At 39.0% G+C, this 22,405-nt stretch overlaps 1 protein-coding gene across 7 annotated transcripts in view; it reads left to right on the top strand.

Moving 5' to 3' along the window:
* The window catches only part of LOC136885706 (uncharacterized), a 101,412-nt gene that overhangs the window by 20,264 nt on the left and 58,743 nt on the right, over positions 1-22,405 (top strand). For 6 of the 7 annotated variants that reach the window (XR_010861590.2, XR_010861589.2, XR_010861592.2 and 3 more), the window contains one exon: positions 11,990-12,112. The exons of the other annotated variant lie outside the window; for it this stretch is intronic. Coding sequence is in view for 2 of the 6 variants with exons in the window: in XM_067158424.2 (XP_067014525.2) it covers positions 11,990-12,112 (123 nt within the window). In the remaining 4 variants the exon portion in view is untranslated. The remainder of the gene's footprint in view (positions 1-11,989; positions 12,113-22,405) is intronic. 7 annotated transcript variants of the gene reach the window in all.

Here is a 22,405-nt window from a genome sequence, read left to right as displayed (position 1 = left end):
GTCCCTCATGGTGTGGTTTAATAGGCAGTCTTACAACATATCTTCCGGTGCTATCCCTAGTAGTGTTGTTCACAAAGTGTTCTTCGCATTGACTTTCTTCCTTAGAACGCGGGGGAGCCATCTTTACTTCCTCTTCTTGCCAAAATCGTTCGACCTGTATGTGCAGTTCATTGCCGCGCACAAGACAAGACATTACTTTTTTGCTGGTAGACTTTAGAGAGTGTGGTGGTATCTTGCCTGATAAGATCCAACCAAATTCAGTGTCCTGTAGTACAGGATGATTTTCTCTCGTGAGTTGACCACGACGCAGTATGCCAAAAAACACAGAAGCCCCCAGTAGTAAATCAACTTCACCTGGTGTATTAAACTGAGGATCCGCCAAGGGAATGTCCTGTGGTAGCTGGCAGTCAGACGTGTCAAGCTGTACTGTAGGGAGCTGACCAGTTATGCGAGGAAGTACAGCACAAACAATAGGGGTAGTGTAGTCTGTGACCCTAGATGTAACTTGGATATGACAAATATGTGATGATTCAGTTGCCTTAGTATCACTAATTCCCCTTACAGGCATTGAGTGCCGACTCAATTCAATCCCTAAGCGATCTGCCAAACGCCTGGACATGAAATGCATTTGAGATGCACTATCAAGTAGAGCTCGGCACTGATGTGCATTCCCACGTTTGTCTGTGACCACTACGAGAGCTGTTGACAGTAGAACTTCTACATGAGTATAGTTGCTCTTCACAGCACAGTAGGTTTGCTGCTGAGTCTGGTTGGTTTCTGATATAGTAGAAGCATTGTAGGATGTACTTTGCTCCTTGTGCAACAGAGTATGATGTCTATTATTACAGATTCGACAATTTCCTGAACTACACTCCTTTAAAGTATGATTAGCACCCAGACAGTTAAAGCAAAGTTTACACTTCTTGGTGAAATCTATTCTATTTCCAATGCTGGCTTCATGAAACTTAGCGCATTTTGTTAGGGTGTGAGAAGCCTTACAAAACTCACAATGAGTTGCTGTTGTGACAAAGGACTTCTTACTGCTCTTATCACCACCATGTTTGGATACAACCTGTTGCTTATCGCTTTGCTGTTTTTCGGGGTTGATTAGCTCCAGAGTTTGACAACTATTCTCCAAGAAAGCTACTAAATTCTTCAAGCGAGGGAACTTCTTATCTGAGGATTTAACTTCCCACTGTTTTCTTAGACCGAGGCTGATTCGATCTAGCACTAAGCGAGATAACAAAATTTCATGCAGAGGCACATCTATTTCCATTACTTCAATAGCGCTCAGGTTGCTCAGCAGTTGATTTAGCAACACTCTTAAATCCTTAGCTGATTCTGTTTTAACTGACGGAAGATCTAGCAGTTGCTTAACGTGTAGGTCTACAATCAATTTGGGGTTATTATATCTCTGAAAGATTAATTCCCAAGCTACCTTGAAATTGCTTTCAGTGACAGGCAAGCTTTCAATTAATTTATGAGGTTCTCCCGATAAGCATGATAGTAGGTAATAGTACCTCTGTATGTCTGTTAAGGCATGATTATTAATTACTAGGCTCTGGAAGGTATCTTGAAAATGAATAAATTCAGAAATAATTCCTGTAAATTTTGGCAGTGAAATTGTAGGGAGTCTTATTTAATGTATGCTACTGGTATTTGAAGAACTAGATGTTGCGGGGGAAGTTGCATTCGAATTTGCATTCAACAGAGTTTCCATCTTAGATACTATTTCTAGGATGAGTTCTTCAGTGGATTCCCTATCTGCATCATGAACTTCTTCAGTATCGCTAATTTCTAACTGGGTTTGAACATTGTTGTATTCCTCCTTACTTGAACATAGCAGCCTTTGCCTAACTCGAATATCATTCAGATTTGAGCCTTCATTAAATGTACGGACAAAACTAGCTATACGCTTTATATGAGACTTAATAACTGCTCTCTTTTTTATGAGACCTTTTCGCTGGACAGGATCCATGGTGAAGGATAACAAGAAATAATGGATATATTATAAAGGACTGGGAATGCCAGACTACTTACAGATCAGGAGGATTTATCCTTCCACAGCAGGGCTGAAAACCAAAGAGCACTGCGCAGCTGGGCTGCACTCTGGTGGTCACTTCTGGAACTACTGCTACGGATCTGGATTACTACTCCTTGGAACTTCCACCAATTGGGTTGGCAAGACTGTATTCTTCCGCGCAAGATGGCGGCAACACACGCTTCAATCTCGAAGTTTAAAATGAATGAGAACTGTATTAGAACTCAGTTAATCACATCACAAGTCACTGTGTTTCATGTAGAAAATGGTTGTGAATCACATACACGGCACGTTAGTTGAAGTCACTCATTTGTACTTTACTGTGCAGTACCTAGCACGTGGGTGGTTGTTAAGTTTGGCGGTAAAACGAACACATTCGTACTTTACACAAATGTAAAATCTTGTAAATAAACTGTAATCACTAATAGGCCTAAATGCGCAGATTATGAGATGTAATATCGTCACTGAATCACATCGGGCACGGAGGACCAAAAATGTTCGGTCTCGTTTTAGAGTTGCTTACTCGTGTTGAACGAGGCCTAGCTCTTCCCACAGTCCACGAAATGTGCTTCATTAAGTGCAAAGGGAAGGCCAACATAATGTACATTACATACTTCATTTATTCACAAAACTATTTACACTGTACAAAATATACATTAGGATGCCGTGGTCCATGTTGTAGCGCACAAACACAATACTGTTACCCACGCTCATCCAAGTCTCGGAACTCACTGACGCCGGTGAGGCGCGTGACTCTGTCCCCCTTCCACTGGGACTGTAGCAGTCAGATTGTGCTGACCTCTGACGAAAAAGACCCATGACGTTCAACACCGTGGTTTCCCATTTTCACACCAGGCAAATGCAGTCTGGGGCTGAACCTTAATTGAGGCCACGGTCGCTTCCTTCCAACTCCTAGCCCTTTCCTGTACCATCGTCGCCTTAAAACCTATCTGTGTTCACTAATGAAAATCACTGTTATATTTCTAATCAGCCCTGTCAATACGTTAAAATTCTCAATTAATTATTTATTTCATCATTAAACACCATACATATTTCAAAAATATTTTACGTTCTCTTCCTTAGTGGCTCCCAGACTACCAGATATTTTTTGGACCTCAAATTTAACACCAGTCAGTCTCATGACATGTCCTCTTAAGACATGTAAAAACTGTTTATACTAAACCACTCCAATTAAAATATATGCCAGTCAGTAAACTGTAAACTACAATCTGCTACATACAGTTCTCTTAAAATACCAGCCTTCTCTATTAATTCAAACATTTAAAACTACATACAGTATAGCCCCGATTTTGCGTGACCTTGATTTAGCGTAAACCTTCATTTAACGGAAGAAATTTCCAGTCCCGAAAATTATTCCATAAGAGCAGTGTTATTTTATATTCAATTCAACGTAATTCACAATAGGGCAAAACTCGCATTTAGCGTTAAGGAAATGTTAAAATACTCAGATATTTATTTCTACTCATTTTGGTTATGGGATATTAAGAACCTATGAAAAAGGCGTCATAAGCTTGCTAAGGATGATTCAAGGCAGAAGAGGAATTTAGAGCACAGGCACTTAAGGCTAAAGTGAGATGTCGGACTCGGATACACATCCGACCGCGGCAGCTGAAGTAGAAGAGAACCCCCCCTTCCGTTTTAATTACAATGTTGTTATAATCTTCGAAAATTCCTATATTATTTTCTGTGCAATATCCTTTGGTTACAATGAGAACCCTTTTACTGATTCATCCGTTACTACAGCCAAATTTGGGCATGTTCGTTTTTATCCATTATAAATATCAAATACAGTAGAGACAATACGCGATGCTTCCAGAATTAGCCTCGTTAAAATGGGAGACAAGTCGCAAGTGGCGCTCCTAGTGGCTTGACCTGAAAATTCGTGCTAGATTCAAATATCAATGAAAATGTACATACGGAAATGGATAAATAAATTATGTCTAGAAAGAAAGTGTTCCTAAAATATTAACTTCAAAGTTGCTAAAGCAATTCTGGATAAATGAATGAAGAATTATTTAACAGGTTATTATTTAAAGACTGAAATTAGACATATAATCAAGATGTGAAATGGACTGCTGTGAAAGGGCTTGATCTTTCATTTATGCATTACTTTTTTAGCTTTAGAATTCCTGCCTGAACGTTCACGGCTAGATTTTTCTTTTTTCTCATTTAAAAGCATTGTGTAATCATATTAAAACCCTTGTCAACAAAAAATATCAGCTCATTCCTTACACAGCCGGGCTGAGTGGCTCAGACGGTTAAGGCGCTGGCCTTCTAACCCCAACTTGGCAGGTTCGATCCTGGCTCAGTCCGGTGGTATTTGAAGGTGCTCAAATACGACAGCCCCGTGTCGGTAGATTTACTGGCACGTAAAAGAACTCCTGCGGGACTAAATTCCGGCACCTCGGCGTCTCCGAAGACCTTAAAAAGTAGTTAGTGGGACGTAAAGCAAATAACATTATTATTATTATTATTCCTTACACACATGATTCAATGAATTTACATTTAAGAGCTGGACAATTTTTCTTTTAACTTGAAGCCTACTAACAGAAAGAAAATCCATAAATTTAGCCTCAAAAACATTCATCCTTTCCCTATAAGCAATACTTGCCATAATTCCATTACATTAGGGTAAAGCAAATTTGCATCATATTGTTTCAATAAAATATGTACATTTCTTAAATCACCCATATTTTCTTCAGTGCATTACGGCATTCCAATTGGGGTAACTTGGAACACAACCAGCCACACTCATATGCATATGTATTTTTCTGAACTAAATCAAACCCACCGATCACACATACAACAATACATCGTTATTGAAGGTTAATTGCTGCACTGTACAATAAAATATGCGTATTATATTTTAAGCCAGTTAAAATATGGTTCGAGCAGGTCAGAAGATTATGGAGTACTATAAAAAACTCTTTGTCACTGGAAGAATATATATGCAAACACAATATTTACTTACATTTTCTTGTCACGAGGTAAATGGAAGAAAGACGGCGCATTCTTCTCTACTTCATAGTTACTGCAGCCAAACACAGCACATACCTTTCCCCTCATGTTGAGAGGAGATATCAAGGAATGACACTGGCTACTATTTAATTATGTCAACTCACTGAAAACGCATAAATAACACCAAAAACTTCACATACAAATACACGTGCTGTTATGACGGAATCAGTAGTTCTCAGGTCAATCCACTAGAGAGAGCTCTCATAGCTGTCCCTCGATATCTCGCTGAGTGTCGCGTATTGTCTCTACTGTATTTGTAATAATATTCATATGCTCAACTCCAGCATTTATACTGAATATGATCAATCATCTTCCATATCGATTCCTCGCTACGAGCGAGTCGATCTTAAGCAAGACTGCTCACGTCTCACAACTCCAACTGGTGTAAACAAACATCAGGATAACGTGTTTTTGCAATAAGTGCAATAACAGCAGTTGTTAGCTCCTTAGAAATAAAGGCTTGAGTAAACGATTAACTAATTTCAGAGATTAGGTTATGAACTTTCGCGTCTTGTTAAGTTCTAGAAAGACTGTTCCCATGTAAATTTATAGTGAAAATGTTATCATTATTCTACATGGAGCTTGAAATATATTTTCATAATATGTGCGCGGTAAGCCTGGGTTAAGAAATGCCCTTTGATGTAAGAAAATGGAAATGTTTGCCACAAGCCTCTGGAGTGATGCTATTACGGATTTTAAGAATGAAACTGAATATGCATGTTCAGACTGTTGGAATTAGTAAATACGTGCCAATGATTAAGCCGCTGCTTGGAAAACATCCGTGAAAATGTTTAAACAAACCAATTGCTGTTTCATACCAATTTTAATGTGTTTTTGTGGGAGTTTGGTATCTTTCCAGGCTTTTATGGAAAAAATCATGTATAACGTTATGAGAACCTTAAAACGAAGCGGTTTTGCTTTCACCAACAAAGATCTGTCAAAATGAAGCACAAACTGTAACTACAGTACAGTGTGTAGGGTAGATATCTCCTTGTAAATAATATATGATGGTACAGTTTATATTAATACAGGCAAAGAGCTCTGGAAAAGGTGTGCTATTTACTGAAACCTCGATTTAAGGTAAACCTCCATTTAAGTTTAAAAAATAAGGTCCCTGTAGAAACGTTAAATAGGGATTCTACTGTATAATCAGATTTTCTTAAAATAAGTATCTCTTTCACTTAAAAACTACAAAAATCGTCCAACTCAAAGTTTACGTCTACACTGAAATGTTGCGGCTTCTTCCATGTAAGATCAACTGTCCTCGAACAATCTCTTATTGGTATGCTAGCTTTTCACTTCAGTAAAAGTTGTCCTTGACCTCTGTTGATTTAATTGGGAAAACATGCAAGCCAGTTGAACACCTATTATTTGTCCATTGAGACCAGAAACTGTGTCCTATAACTCCATTTGTCTGTTGGAACCTCAAGTGGAAGTACAGAATTTCATATCTAGCAATTGACAGAGCCATAGAGTGACGAGTACAGTATATTTTAGTCAGTTTCCAACAGGCAAATGGAGTATAAGAGCCTCCAGGACATCCTTTCTTTCAGCTATCACAGTGGTGTCTTTTACAACATAGGTTCTTTATACATACCTGCCAGCTTTCCCGATTTAAGTGGGAGACACCTGATTTTCAACAGTTTTCCTGCCTTTCGATTATTCTATTATTTCTCCCAATTTTAGTTTGCCTCTTTTTTGAACTTCAAACATTTGTTTTCAAATTCTTCCATTTCAGCTTTGTAGGCCAGTGGCCAGAAGTCCTTCGATCATTGCCCACTTTCAAATGAAATATCAACGTTTATTAATACGAGAGATGCACACGAATGTGCAGTGTTTATAGAAACCTGTATATCGATTGTCAATCTGTCATTCTCGTGTGCTATTTTCATGTTCGTTCACATCAGCCTAGAGACTAGTCGACCGGGCGAGTTGGCTGTGCGGTTAGGAGCGCGCAGCTGTGGGCTTGCATCCGGGAGGTAGTGGGTTCGAATCCCATTGTCAGCAGCCCTGAAGATGGTTTTCCATGCTTTCCCATTTACACACCAGGCAAATGCTGAGGCTGTATCTTAATTAAGGCCATGGCTGCTTCGTTCCCATTCCTAGGCCTTTCCTATTCCATCGTCGCCATAAGACCTATCTGTGTCGGTGCGGCGTAAAGCAAAATAGCAAAGAGACTAGTCGCTAGATTTGGAGTCTTTTTTAGTAATTTAGTGACAGAATTTCAAAGATAGCGACTAGTGACATTTCCAGAGATTTTAGGAGCCTATTGGAGACAGTTCTGGAATATTTTAATTTATTACTTGATAAAAATAGCATTGCACTTTGCATAATCGCGCAGGCACGTGATGCAGTATATTAGTCTATGCTTTTGCTTAGTAATGGCATCCAAGTGCATGACTGATTCACACGTGTGGAGCATGAGTTCATACTATTTTCGGATGGCTTATCCTCACTCACATACTTCCTGTGAGAGAATAGAGATGTGCGATTTTTTTAGCCTTGTAGCCTCGTATGGGGCCGATGACCTTCAATGTTAGCCCCTTTAAACAAGTGTCATCATCATCAAGTGGCCTCGTACAGCAACAGTCGGGTTTTGAGACAATAAGTATTATAATATATACCATAGTACTCTTGTATTGTGCAAGACATGCCGATTCAGCAGTTTTGACCAATTGTATCTCCTGATTTTTGGTTTTGAAAATTTGGCAGTTATGTTTATATTCAGTTAACCAATCCTTAATCCACAAAAGGTCTCATATGTTCCAGCTTCGCTCACAATGTACTCAGCTTATAAGTTGAACTGATAAGGAGAGAGTATGCATCCCTGCTGTACCTCCTTACCAAATTAAAACCAATCTGTATCGCCGTGCTCAGTTCTGTAGCCCCTCGTTGCAGGTAGTGGTTATGAATCTGGACAACGAGATGTTCAGGTGTACCCATCCGTCTAAGGCAGCACCGTCCAAGTTTGGTCTGCACTGTGCAGACAGTGTGTGTCTCAAAATAACAGCTGTGCTTCCCCTCCCTTACTGTTTGTCCTTCCTTCCCCCGCCACTCCTTGCAGTGCGGGAGTGTCCTCGTTCAAGAAATGTTTGTAGGTCAAATATTAGATGACAAATGTATTCACTGCGGGGAGTTGGCCATGCGGTTAAGGGCGCTGGTGGGTTCGAACCTCACTGTTGGCAGCCCTGAAGATGGTTTTCCGTGGTTTCCCATTTTCACACAAGGCAAAGACAAATACTGGGGCTGTGCCTTAATTAAGGACACGGCTGCTTCCTTCTCACCCCTAGGCCTTTCCTATCCCATCGTCACCATAAGACTTATCTGTGTCGATGTGAAGTAAAGCAAATTCTAAAAATAAAATTTACAATTTTTTCTGCAGTAAACGTTGTGAGAACACCAAACTTATTGTTCGTGAAATATTATTTTCAGTTAATCAAATTGTTTGTCGTGTGAAGGGAGGGGCTAGGAAAGAACTGCAAAAAATTTCCTTTCACAATTATGCTCGTGTTAACTCTGGACTGTCTCACACACAAAATATTTATTCATTCAAATTTCTCCCTTATGCAAAAGGGCACAAGAAAACATATTTCCATTGTGCCAAATTCACACAATAACAGCGTTACAAAATAAACCTAATGTTTCTACAATGGCTAACCTACAACTAATTTTACATACCAGTTAAAAACTAGTACTGGGGAGTGTTCTGATAACGGATTAATAATGAAACACATGAGTAGCATTGCGGGATACTTCTTCCCATAATGCACACGCATTGTTGTCTAAGGTGTACAGCTGTGCAAATTTGCACAGTATGAAGTGCTCTGGATGTTACTGGTCTAAGGGAATCGCACATCTTCCTGTGATTCACACTGTTGAAGGCTTTCTTATAATCAATGAATCTGGTGTTCCTTTACTCTCTCTATCATCCAATACGATACATCTGGTTCCTCTGCTCCTCCTAAAACCAGCTTGAGTTTTGGACAGTTCATGCTCCATGTAAGGCTCTAATCTTCGTTGTATGAAACTTATCTTGGCTTATTTAACAGATTTACTCCTTTTTGCCTTGTTTTCTTTGGTGTTTTTTTTTAACCACCATATAAGTTGTTTTTTTTTTTGTTTTTTTTTTTTCACCGATAATGAAGCATTTTGTTAATATTGATACTTTTGCACCCGTTCTTGTAGACATGATGGCATTTGGGCTTATACCGTGTCATGAAAACAAGGTGAAACTCTTTACATTTCACAGAGAACTTTGCTCCGCGTATTCGGAAGAAAATCTCGACTGTTCACGAGGAAGTCTTCTACAATAATGAGGGTTTGAATTTAAGATTGCTTTACCATTGGAGCTGTAGTGGTATGCTCATTCGTCACCAGGTGGCTCGCTGTATTACAACATTAAGCTCCAATTAAGAAGTTCTACCATCCGGCCCCGCAGTATAGAGGACAATCTTGATTTATGAATTTCCTTTTATGACATATAGAGGACAACGCGTCCGCCTGTCACCCGGCGGCCCCAGGTTCGATTCCCGGCCGGGTCAGGGGTTTTTAATTGTAAATGATTAATATCCCTGGCCTGGGGACTGGGTGTTTGTGTCGTCCTTAATGTTCCTTTCCTCACATTAAACACTGTACACTTCCGCAATTCCAATTACACGCAGGTTCATATCGTATGGTGCAAGTAGGGGCAAGACGCAAGTTGACATCCCGAACAAATAGATTAAAAAAAAAAAAAAGAGGTTCTACCACACGCACACACACACACACTCTCTCTCTCTGTCTCGCTCTCTCTCTCTCAAAATGAATTTCAATGCAAAGACTGTGTTGTCATTAATATACTTTATTTAAAGGTTCAGTCAAGGGTTCCACCTTTACATTACAATTTTTTTTTTAATTAAATGAGGGGGACTATGGAATTAAAGGTAGATTATTAAAATCAATCAAAGACATTTATGTTGACAATTGGGCTTCAGTGAGAATTGGTGGTGGAATGAGTTCTTGGTTCAGGTTACTTACAGGGGTTAGACAAGACTGTAATCTTTCACCTTTGCTGTTTGTAGTTTACATGGATCATCTGCTGAAAGGTATAAAATGGCAAGGAGGGATTCAGTTAGGTGTAGTAAGCAGTCTGGCCTATGCTGATGACTTGGTCTTAATGGCAGATTGTCCCGAAAGCCTGCAGTCTAATATCTTGGAACTTGAAAATAGGTACAATGAGTATGGTATGAAAATTAGCCTTTTGAAGACTAAATTGATGTCAGTAGGTAAGAAATTCACCAGAATTGAATGTCAGATTGGTGATACAAAGCTAGAACAGGTTGATAGTTTCAAGTATTTAGGTTGTGTGTTCTCCCAGGATGGTAATATAGTAAGTGAGATTGAATCAATGTGTAGTAAAGCTAGTGCAGTGACCTCGCAGTTGCGATCAACAGTATTCAGTAAGAAGGAAGTCAGCTCCCAGACGAAACTATCTTTACATCGGTCGGTTTTCAGACCAACTTTGCTTTACGGGAGCGAAAGCTGGGTGGACTCAGGATATCTTATTCATAATTTAGAAGTAACAGGCATGAAATTAGCAAGAATGATTGCTAGTACAAACAGGTGGGAACAATGGCAGGAGGGTACTCGGAATGAGGAGATAAAGGCTAATTTAGGAATGAACTCGATGGATGAAGCTGTCTGCATAAACCGGCTTCGGTGTTGGGGTCGTGTGAGGCGGATGGAGGAGGATAGGTTACCTGGGAGAATAATGGACTCTGTTATGGAGGGTAAGAGAAGTAGAGGGAGACCAAGATGACGATGGTTAGACTCAGTTTTTAACGATTTAAAGATAAGAGGTATAGAACTAAATGAGGCCACAGCACTAGCTGCAAATAGAGGTTTGTGGTGACTTTTAGTAAATTCAAGAAGGCTTGCAGACTGAACACTGAAAGGCATAACAGTCTATAATGATAATGTATGTATGTATGTATGTATGTATGTCAGTTAAATTAAATATGTCCTAACATTTGTTAATTACTAATTAAACCAATAATATTTTGTATTTTAAAGGTGGAACCAGATCACAGAACTTAAAGAAGACATGAGAGAGTTACATATTACAATAGAAGATTTAAAATACGAGATCAATGCTCTCAAAATATTAAATGATAAACACACTAGACTACTGACAAAAATCAACAAGCAGAGAATAGGAAGAGTGATTCCAGAAGCAGAAAGAAAATTATGTTCAGAAAGGATGAAACAGTATTGGGCTGACAAGAAGAAGAAAAACCTCCATAAACCTGACTAAGTAGTCTTATGTTGGCTAAAAATTAAAATAAATAAATAAAGATGGAACCGTTGATTGTACCTTTAAAAAAGTACACTAATGACAATACAGGCTTTTCGATGTTCTTTTTATGCAATAACTATGCCAACCGGGCAAATAAAGCTAACATCTGTTTCAACTATAAGATTAAGTTAATTAAAAATATGCAAGGACATCACTTTTCTGATGTGTATTTGTCTTTGTCTATTTTACTTATCTTATAAGTATTTTCAGCTGATGATGTCCACGAAGAAGGACGAAACAAGTCTCGACATTTTTTAATTGCTAATTAAACAAATTTTTTTTGTATTGTAAAGGTAACTTAAAAAAGAAGTACGTCAGACGAATGCGGGATGAATGTGGTAGCAGAAATAAATAGAAACTAATAAAATAAAATGCAATGAAAAACACCTGGATAGAATACAACAAAGTTCTACCTTGTTTTCTTGTTTTAAACCCAAAAGCCCATATCTTGTCTGTATGGAGCATTTTATTCACCACTTTTTGGGGTCCTTAGTCGTGTCTTTTGAAAAATATTTCACTATGTTTGTTTCATTACCAGAGTTTGTACCAGGCTTCTTTTCTTTTCATTTCTGTAGAAAGAAGAACCAAATTCTGAGGATGCAAATTTTGCATTTGAGGAAAGCAAAAATATGTGTGATGATACCGTTGGTACTGAAAAATTTAAATGTGGAAAAGATGCTGACGAGGCTGACTCTCAAGTAAGTAGAATAAATTATGAAAAATACTTTACTAATAGTTATTTATGCGGCAGCCATGGAAAGTGATGTTTACGTCTGGTTTGGAATGAATTTTGAAACTAGTAAGGTACTTTTTTTTTAATGAGTTGCTTTACATTTCACTGACACAGATAGGTCTGAAGGCACTGTTAGGACGCAAGCTCACAGCGCCTCTAACCGCACGGTCAACTCGCCCGGTAACGCGAACTATACATGTTGCTTACAACGGTTTAAAGCTGTCACAGGATAGCCCAACATCTGGGCGATTTGCACATATTTCAGGTGTGGATTAGCGTCCACTTTCTCAATAAACTGGTAAATGTTGATCCCGTAGTTCATCACCAAATCTATTTGAGTGGTGTTAGCCGTTTGCAAGTCATTGGACGCTGCTGTAAATAACCACCAGCTGACGGAGAAATGCTAGATGTTGTTTCAACATCAATCAAAGTAATAAAATGAGCTGCTCTCGTGGTGCTTGTTAAATCATGCTGAAATGTTATTGGACATCCACGAACCTGCTACGCAGGCGTAGCAGGGGGAGAGGTGATACTCTCACGTGGCGCGTCCCAGGTGGCGGATAGGGGGGTCCTAACCGGCTTGCCGGCGGACTTGAGGGAAATAAAATACCTCTCGCGGACCAAACACACTACCCCCTGCGGGTGGGGGACGCACATGTAGAATACACTCGCGGTATCCCCTGCCTGTCGTAAGAGGCGACTACAAGGGGCGACCAAGGGATGATTGAATTAGAACCATGAAACTACTCTTGATTCGTACCATCATGCGGGGAACACCATGGGTTGCATGTACTTGCGAGTAGTATCACTAAATTGGTACGAAATAGGTTTGTGATTAGTTGCAGTAAAAAGCCTGGCCTGGTGGATTCCAGTACCCGTGCGTTGTACCCATGTGAGCAACACCGCGGGTCTGGGCATAGCCTGTGAGTTGTACCGCTATATGAGCGGCACCGTGGGTCAACATTGCCTGTGATTGGTACCCACCATGTGAGGAACACCACGGGAATACCAGCACCCGTGACTAGTACACCTAGGTGAGGAACCTTACCGGTTTGCGTTGGCTATGAGTGGCGCCATTGTGTGAGAAACACCATAGGTCTGCGTTCGCTGTACGAATTGCAATACTTGTGAGTAGTACCATCTTGTGTGGACCACCGTGAGTCTTCGCTACTTTTGATCAGTACCCCAAAATGACAAATACCATGGTTCTACTTTACTCGCGATATGTACCATTCTGTGGGGCCTTAGACGTGAATTTAGCACCCATTCAGACATCAAGCATCATTGTGCTTTATAGATGGTCCCTTGGTCAGTAATACTCTAATTAACTACCTCTTTTTGAGTCTGATCCACCGTTTTTGTTTGTTTGTTTGTTTGTTTTTGTGTTTTTGTAGGGTTCATGTCCATCCATTCATTCTTCATGACAATTTTTTTATTTTTTTTTATTTTAGGCCCCTTTAAACAACAAGCATCATCATCATCATCATCATCATCATCGTTATTGGACATGGTCAGGATGGCACATGGAAGACATGCCAAGATGTTAAAGGTGTTAACCTCAACATTCTGAGTTAACATGCAAAGTCAATTGGAAGACACAAACACAATATACATGTCAATTGCAACATGATAAATTTAACATGTTGGTGTTAAATTTTAATCAGTGGAGACCAGCCGTGAGAGCTAAATCATCTGCAAACCCTAATCAGTTTGTTCTTATTGAGGGTTTTGCTCCAGTTTTGATTTTAGGTGGGTTTTCTTTTTGCTACATTTTCATGATGTAATCTAAAGCCACATTGAAAAGCAGTGAAGATAATCCATCACCTTGTCTGAGGCCTGTATTTATTGTAAAATCATTTGACATTTCTCCCCTGAACTTTACCTTTCAAATTTTGTTGTTTAAAGTTCAGTAATTTATGTTAATTTACAATGAAGACCATATGATTTGAGGATATGTAAAAGAGTGGGTCTGTATGTACTATCATAAGCCTTTTTGAAATCTTTGAATGAAATAAACAATTGTTTATTTCTGTGTTTGTAATTTTCCATTATTAGTTTCAGGCTGAGAATTTGGTCTGGGCAACGAAGTCGTCCTTGTTATTCTCCAGGTTGTGGTTCCAGAATGTTTTTTATCATATTGTAAATTATGCAGAGAAAATTTTGTGAGTGCATTCCAGAAGGGTTATTCCTCTGTAATAGTCTGGATTAGTTTTATCTCCTTTTTTTGAATAATGGATGGATTATGCCTGAGGTCCAATGTTGTGGGATTTTCTCTGTGATCCACATTTTGACTAGATGCTGATGTAGACTTATGATTGCTGGTTTCCCTGCGTTTTTTCAGATTTCTGCAAAGACTAGGTCTTCACCACATGCCTTATAATTTTTTAGTTCCTTAATTGCGAGTTGTACCTCATTGATAGTTGGAGGATCTATTAAATCTGGGCTCGGTTTCATCAACACATGGTAAATATATACTAACAAGTAGTTAGTTAATAAAGAGTTCAAAATTTAACGTCTTGTTAGGTTTCTTGCGTTTCATCAAACTTTTCCTGTGAAATGTTAACTAATCGACTGTTAACTCTCCCAACATTGCGAACTGGAGGGAATCAAGGAGGCAGTGGTATGAACATGTTGTTTTAGAGCGTGCTCTGATGCGGTTTTGTTTGAGTACTGTTGTTAAATATGGCGCGTGAAGTGAAATGGATTCGTAGTTCTAATTTTTCCTCCTTCAAAAAGGAGTTGTTAATTGAATTAATTAGTAAATATAGAGAAAGTTATTGAGTGCAAGTGCACAGATGGCTTGACGATAAAAGGATGAGGCATGGGAGAAAGTCCGCGATGGTTTCAATGGGGTAAACAGATACCTTCTTAGTGGGTATCCACTATCACCTAACAAAATCCCTTCATTAATTGTCCCCACTTCAAACTGTGCTCTGATATGGGAGTTATTAAATATTGTACTATCTTGTACAGAACCAGGCCACCTAGCACCTATATCCCTGATTTGGAGGTTAGGATCACTAATCACCTGAACATTACCATTAACACAGAAATATCCCTTCCGATTACGATATATTTCGGCCCTATTGCCTCCAGGTGATTGGATTCTTACATGTGTGCGATCTATTGCACCTAGAACACCAGGAAAACAGCTTATTTCATAGAAGTCGTGGATAATTTGCTGACGTTCTTCTACTGAAGGGAATGTTACATACCTCCTCATGGATGCTGTTGCTGCAGACACTCGACAAACAACTCTACTAACAGTGGCTTTAGAAATTCCAGCATTGTCTCCGACCATTATGTGAAAAGAACCAGTAGCAAAAATTCGTAATGTTATCAGTACCTGCAACATTGGAGAAAGAGGTAAGTTTCTCTTCCTAGGATATTCCAACCTCACTTGAATTTCATCAACATCCTTAGCAACGACTATTTTCGATAACCTGTAGGTATCTATCAAGAAATTCTGCATACGTCAAATTTTCAATGTCATTACGTCGCTGAACTCTTCTTCGATCAGGATTATTGTGTAAAAGATATAAATAGAGCAATTCTGCATCTAAAGGGAGATTCACAGCAGCCATTTTGGAACAGGTTGCTAAATGCTAATCTTAGCCATTTAACTTGGGAAATGGCTGATGTTAACTTTAATACGCAGTTTAACATATGTTAACGTTAACAGTTGATGATGAAATGCAAATTTTCTTAAATTGTATGTTAAAGTGATTTAACACGTGTTGACGAAATCGGGCCCGGGGGTGGTTAAAATGGGTGTGTCAATATTTACTTCCATCATTTCCAGTGGGTCATCACAATTATACTACATCATAGTTTGCTTTTTAAATTGCCACTACAGGAAATAATCTGTCAAAAGTTCAAACATACACAAATGACATTTCCCTACATTTAACCCTTAGCCCTCCTTTTTTTCTTAACACTTGCCTCTGCAGCTCCATTTAGACATCTGCTTACAGAGGGATACGTGACTGCACAAACATATGAGCAGCATATTTATTTATAAAAATCAAATAAAACAAATACAAAATAATATACTACTCAGATGCAGTGTTCAGCATTTTTAACCTTGAAATTATCCCGGACAGTCACATTTTCATCGGTAATGATGTTTTGTGTGAAATTTCTAAAAACACTTGTCAGGATGTAATTCAGGCTTTCTTGTACATGCATTACTGGAAAACACTGTCTATCGTAGTCGTCCCTTTACTTTTTGGTCACTGCAAACTCCAGTCTTCACTTCTCCTCTGTGGATGAGAATAGATGAAGTATGAACGACCATTTAGGTGCCTAACCTTCTGAATGTTTACGCTAACATACCAGTTGGTTTCGCGCACAATTTCCATCAATAACTCGTCAGTCATGAATAATTGAAAAGAATCAAGTTCACTCTTAGGTTTAGTCCTATGGTGTGGTTTATAATCAGATGAACCTGTGAATGTGGCATTCGTTTGAAGTCGAAGTCCGAGTCACGGTATTCCTTCCAGCCGTCACTAGAGGTACCGACACTGTTATTTTGTACAGTTTTCTCCTAATCGGGGTCTTCATCGTTGAATTCATGAACAAAATCTAATTCTGCAATATCTTCATCACCACTTGATTAAAAGTAGCTCTCACAATCGCTCATATCAACATCACTTTTGTCTAAAAGTCTTGCTAATTACTTTTCATGCTTCTCGAATTATGCCACGTTTCTATAGTTGGGCCCACGAGAATTGGAGTCTGCCATCTGAGCGGCGAAAGCGGTAACTGTGAAGTACGCTGCATTGTCATAGTTACCTCCATCTGTGGCATATCACCCTTTAATACAGGCTGAGTGTTTAATAAAACATGTAGGCCTAATGACCCGTTCTGAAGCTCAAGCTAATAATTCGAGCATTTAAGACAGAACACATCATTGCCAATAAGTATGAGATTTCGTAATCACCGACAAAATCATGTTTCTGACAATAACCTCAACAAATGCACATGTTAAATATGGAATAGAACTGTACAGCTAGCCACTGATTAACTTACAAAAACATAAACAAAAAACGAAAATAATATTCAGAAAACGAACACGTAAATACATAAAGCAGCATCAACTAACACAGTACCACTCCGAATAATATTATAAAAGCTGCTGAGAGCAAGCCAACCCACGTGGCGATTGCATCCTTAAATGTGGCATCGCTGTTATCATTGCCATAGCAGCAGACTATTTTCGAGCATCATTAGTCAACTTTTTCTCGCCGGTAGCACTAAACATCAGGCTCAACTCTCGTGGGCCTTAGTATAAACAAATACAGTAGAGATAATACGCGACACTGAGCGAGATATCGAGGGACAGCTACTGGAGCTCACTCTAGCGGATAGACCTGAACAGTACTGATTCTTTCATAAGAGCACGTGTATTATTGTGTGAAGTTTTTGGTGTTATTTATGCATTTTCAGTGAGTTGACATAAATAAATAGTAGTATGTGTCATTCTTTGATATCTCCTCTCAACATGAGGGGAAAGGTATGTGCTGTGTTTGGCTGCAGTAATTACGAAGTAGAGAAAAATGCGCGGTCGTTCTTCAGGTTCCCTCGTGACAAGAACATGTAAGTAATATTGTGTTTTGCATATATATTCTTCCAGTGACAGAGATTTTTATAGTACTTCATAATCTTCTGACCTGCTCGACCCATGTTTTAACTGGCATAAAATGTAATACGCATATTTTATTCTATAGTGCAGCAGTTAACCTTCAATACCGATGTGTTGTTGTAGGTGTGATCTGTGGGTTTTGAAATGTCACAGAAGCGATTTGGATAAGGTGTACAAGAAAGAAGGGACTTTACGCTTATATAAGAATTAAAAGATCTGTTCTGATCATTTCCAGGCCAGCGACTTTAGAAATCCTCGACATTACAGCCAAGGGTATGTTACATTTTTGCTCTAATTGTACGTAAATATTCCTTAAAGCATTACTATCGACAATATTTTAATACTTTTCTTTCTTTATCCCTCTTCTCAGATTAAAGCCGGGATTTTATAGATTATCTTTCTGTTAGTAGGCTACATGTTAGGAGGAAAATTGTCCAGCTATTAAATGTTAATTCGCCAGGCTGAGTGGCTCAGACAGTTAAGGCGCTGGCCTTCTGACTCCAACTTGGCAGGTTCGATCCTGGCTCAGTCCGGTGGTATTTGAAGGTGCTCAGATACGTCAGCCTCGTGTCGGTAGATTTATTGGCACGTAAAAGAACTGCGGGACTAAATTCTGGCTCCTCGGCGTCTCCGAAAACCGTAAAAGATTAGTTAGTGGGACGTAAAACAAAAAACATTGTTATTATTATTAAATGTTAATTCATTGCATCATATGTGTAAGGAATACCTTTCTGTTAGTAGGCTTCATGTTAAGAGAAAAATTGTCCAGCTATTAAATGTTAATTCATTGCATCATATGTGAAAGGAATGTGCCGATATTTTTATTGACAAGTGTCTTAATGTGATGGTACAATGTTTTTAAATGAGAAAAAAGACAAATCCAACCGTAAGAGTTCAGGCAGGAATGCTAAAGCTAAAAAAGTAATGCATAAATGAAAGATCAAGCCATTTCCCACCAGTCCATTTCACTTCTTGTTTATATGTCTAATTTCAGTTTTTGAATAATAACCTTTTAAATAATTCTTCATTCATATATCCAGAATTGCTTTCGAAGCTAATATCTCAATAACACTTTCTTTCTAGACGTAATTTATTTATCCATTTCCGTATATACATTTCCATTGATATTTGAATTTAGCGCGATTTGTTCAGGTCAAGTCCCTAGGAGCGCCACCGTCGAATTGTCCCCATTTTAGCAAGGCAAAATCTGTAACTTTTTTCGGAGAAGGTGCCGGAATTTAGTCCTGCAGGAGTTCTTTTATGTGCCAATAAATCTACCGACACGAGGCTGACGTATTTGAGCACCTTCAAATACCACCGGACTGAGCCAGGATCAAATCTGCCAAGTTGGGGTCAGAAGGCCTGCGCCTTAACCGTCTGAGCCACTCAGCCCGGCAAATTAACATTTAATAGCTGGACAATTTTCCTCCTAACATGAAGCCTACTAACAGAAAGATAATCTATAAAATCCCGGCTTTAATCTGAGAAGAGGGATAAAGAAAGAAAAATATGAAAATGTTGTCGATAGTGATGCTTTAAGGAATATTTACATACAATTAGAGCAAAAACGTAACATACCCTTGGCTGTATTGTCGAGGATTTCTAAAGTCGCTGGCCTGGAAATGATCTGAACAGATCTTATAATTCTTATATAAGCGTAAAGTCCCTTCTTTCTTGTACACCTTATCCAAATCGCGTCTGTGACATTTCAAAACCCACAGATCACACCTACAACAACACATCGGTATTGAAGGTTAACTGCTGCACTATAGAATAAAATATGCGTATTACATTTTATGCCAGTTAAAATATGGGTCGATGAGGTCAGAAGATTATGAAGTACTATAAAAGTAACTTCGTCATTGGAAGAATATATATGCAAACACAATATTACTTACATGTTCTTGTCACGAGGGAACCTGAAGAACGACCGCGCATTTTTCTCTACTTCGTAATAACTGCCGTCAAACACAGCACATACCTTTCCCCTCATGTTGAGAGGAGATATCAAGGAATGACACACACTACTATTTATTTATGTCAACTCACTGAAAATGCATAAATAACACCAAAAACTTTACACAAAAATACACGTGCTCCTATGAGAGAATCAGTACTGTTCAGGTCTATCCGCTAGAGTGAGCTCCAGTAGCTGTCCCTCGATATCTCGCTCAGTATCGCGTATTATCTCTACTGTATTTGATATAAGCAATATACACTGAGGCCCAGTTTCTTCAACTGTATGTTAAATTTTACTTAACAAATGTTAACTAACAATTGTTATTAATTTAACACTTTGTTTAAAAGTGCCCTGTTTCACTAACTCATTTCCAACATTTGTTAGGAAAGGATTGTTAAAGACAAATTAACATGTTTCAGTGAGATTTCTGAATGCTTTTGGCATTGAGCATCTTTTGTTTCTTTACATAAAGCGCTCCTAGTGGTGTGTTGAAATAGTATTTTGTCACACAGACACATGGTTGACATTATTATAGGTTATGGTTAACGGAGACCGATAAGACATAAACATGTTAAGTAAGAGGAACAAAAGCATTATGATGAATGCGAGTTTTTATTTCATTTAATTTTAATATACAATTATGCGAATGTGCTTAAGAAATTAAGGAACGGACTGTTATATCACAACATTCGATATAGCCTATTCTTATATTCTTACCACCAGGAAAATGTGATAATTGATGTGTTTTGAATGGTTTTCGGGCATTATTTTATTGCGGGGAGAATAATGTAATGCCTTGTTAATGCTGCAGTGGCAGCAGGAATTCTTTGCAGGATTCTACACACTTTTCCTTGCACTCGTGAACATAGTCGCCTACAATTACATGAAAAGTGTCTCAAGCATAATATCTAACAAGTAGAGGCCAGACCCTGCAGTCAACACGCTTTCATTTTAGAAGAAAAAAAAAAAAAAAAAGAGGTCAGATGTCATTACACAGAATCCGCTTCGGACAAAGTGGAGGTGGTAGAACACTAAAGGGCGAACAAATTTTACTTAAACATGTCAGGTCCACAACCTAATAACTTCTGAAAAATTGATGAATCCTCGATTCCAAAGCAAAGCATATTTACTTGGGAGTTGCATCACAGCGGAACGGAGTGGTGGCCAAGTGGCCACTGTACTCGTCTGCGAACCTTGTAGACGTGAATTTGAGTCTCGTCGCAGCTATAATTTTTGCACAAAATAAATTAATGTGTCCGCCTCTGTGGTGTAGTGTTTAGTGTGATTAGCTGCCACCCCTGAAGGCCCGGGGTTGATTCCTGGGTCTGCCACGAAATTTGGAAAGAGGTACAAGGGCTGGAACGGGGTCCACTCAGCCTCGGGAGGTCAACTGAGTAGACATGGGTTCGATTCCCATCTCAGCCATCCTGGAAGTGGTTTTCCGTGGTTTCCCACTTCTCCTCCTAACTTAAAGCCACGGCCACTTCCTTCCCTCTTCCTTGTCTATCCCTTACAATCTCCCATCCCCCAGCAAGGCCCCTGTTCAGCATAACAGGTGAGGCCGCCTGGGCGAGGTACTGGTCATCCTCCCCAGTTGTATCCCGGACCCAGAGTCTGAGCTCCAGGACACTGCCCTTAAGGCGGTAGAGGTAGTATCCCTCGCTAAGTCCGAGGGAAAACTGACCCTGGAGAAGAAGAAGCAGAAGACGACGATTAAATTATTTTTTGAGGGAACGTCAAGATAAAAATTGGAACAAAAATATTACGCAAATTGCAGTACAGTTTATTTTCTACCTGTAATTAATATAGGCCTAAACATTCTCAGTTACCGCTGGATCTCTTTCTATATATATATATATATATTAATTTGAGGTGGAAAATAAAGTTCCACTGCAATTTGATTATTCATTTTATTCGCATTTTACCTTCACATTCCCTAAAACAATTGATTTAATTTGTATAAAAAAGTATGTCTATGCGGGACTCAAACTCAAGTCGTTGGGGTTCGAAGACAAGTACGATGACCACTCGGCTACTGCTCCACTTGTTGCAAGTCTTCAAGTATATCGAGGGATTCATAATTTTTTTGGAAATTATTGGGTTGCAGACCTGACACGTTTGAGTAAAATGTGTTCGCATTTTAGTGTTCTATCACCTCCATGTGGTCCGAAGCGGATTCTGCCTCATGATATTTGTCCTCACTGTTGGAAACTCTAACCTATTTTCAAAATCGTCTAGTATCTTGTTCATTATGGCTTTGGTAATTAGAAATATATCTTCTGACAACTCTAGAAAGTAGTTATTTCTTAGTATGGGTCGTCCTTTGCCTTCTTCAGTATATAAATAGTCTTCATACAGCAGTAAAGCTTCAAACTTACATCTTCTACATGCCTCCATTTTTAAATTTTAGCGGTTGTTAAGAGGTTTAACACAGGGCTGCTGCCAGGTTAATTTAACACGAGTATTAACAGTTTGTTAGAGTTAACAATCCTTGATGAGACAACCATTTTGTTAAATTATGTATTAAGTCTCCTTAAGAGCAGAGTTAACATTTAACATTCGTTGAAGAAACCGGGCCTGAGTGACCAAAAGTCACGGGAAGGGGTGTCCCATTAGAAAATGTGCCGTGTATGACCCCTGAGCATTGCAGATAG

Source organism: Anabrus simplex, chromosome 14, assembly GCF_040414725.1.
Source record: "Anabrus simplex isolate iqAnaSimp1 chromosome 14, ASM4041472v1, whole genome shotgun sequence".
Classification (NCBI taxonomy): domain Eukaryota; kingdom Metazoa; phylum Arthropoda; class Insecta; order Orthoptera; family Tettigoniidae; genus Anabrus; species Anabrus simplex.
The sequence above is the reverse complement of the archived record's forward strand: the minus strand, read 5'-3'. Positions and strand labels throughout refer to the sequence as shown.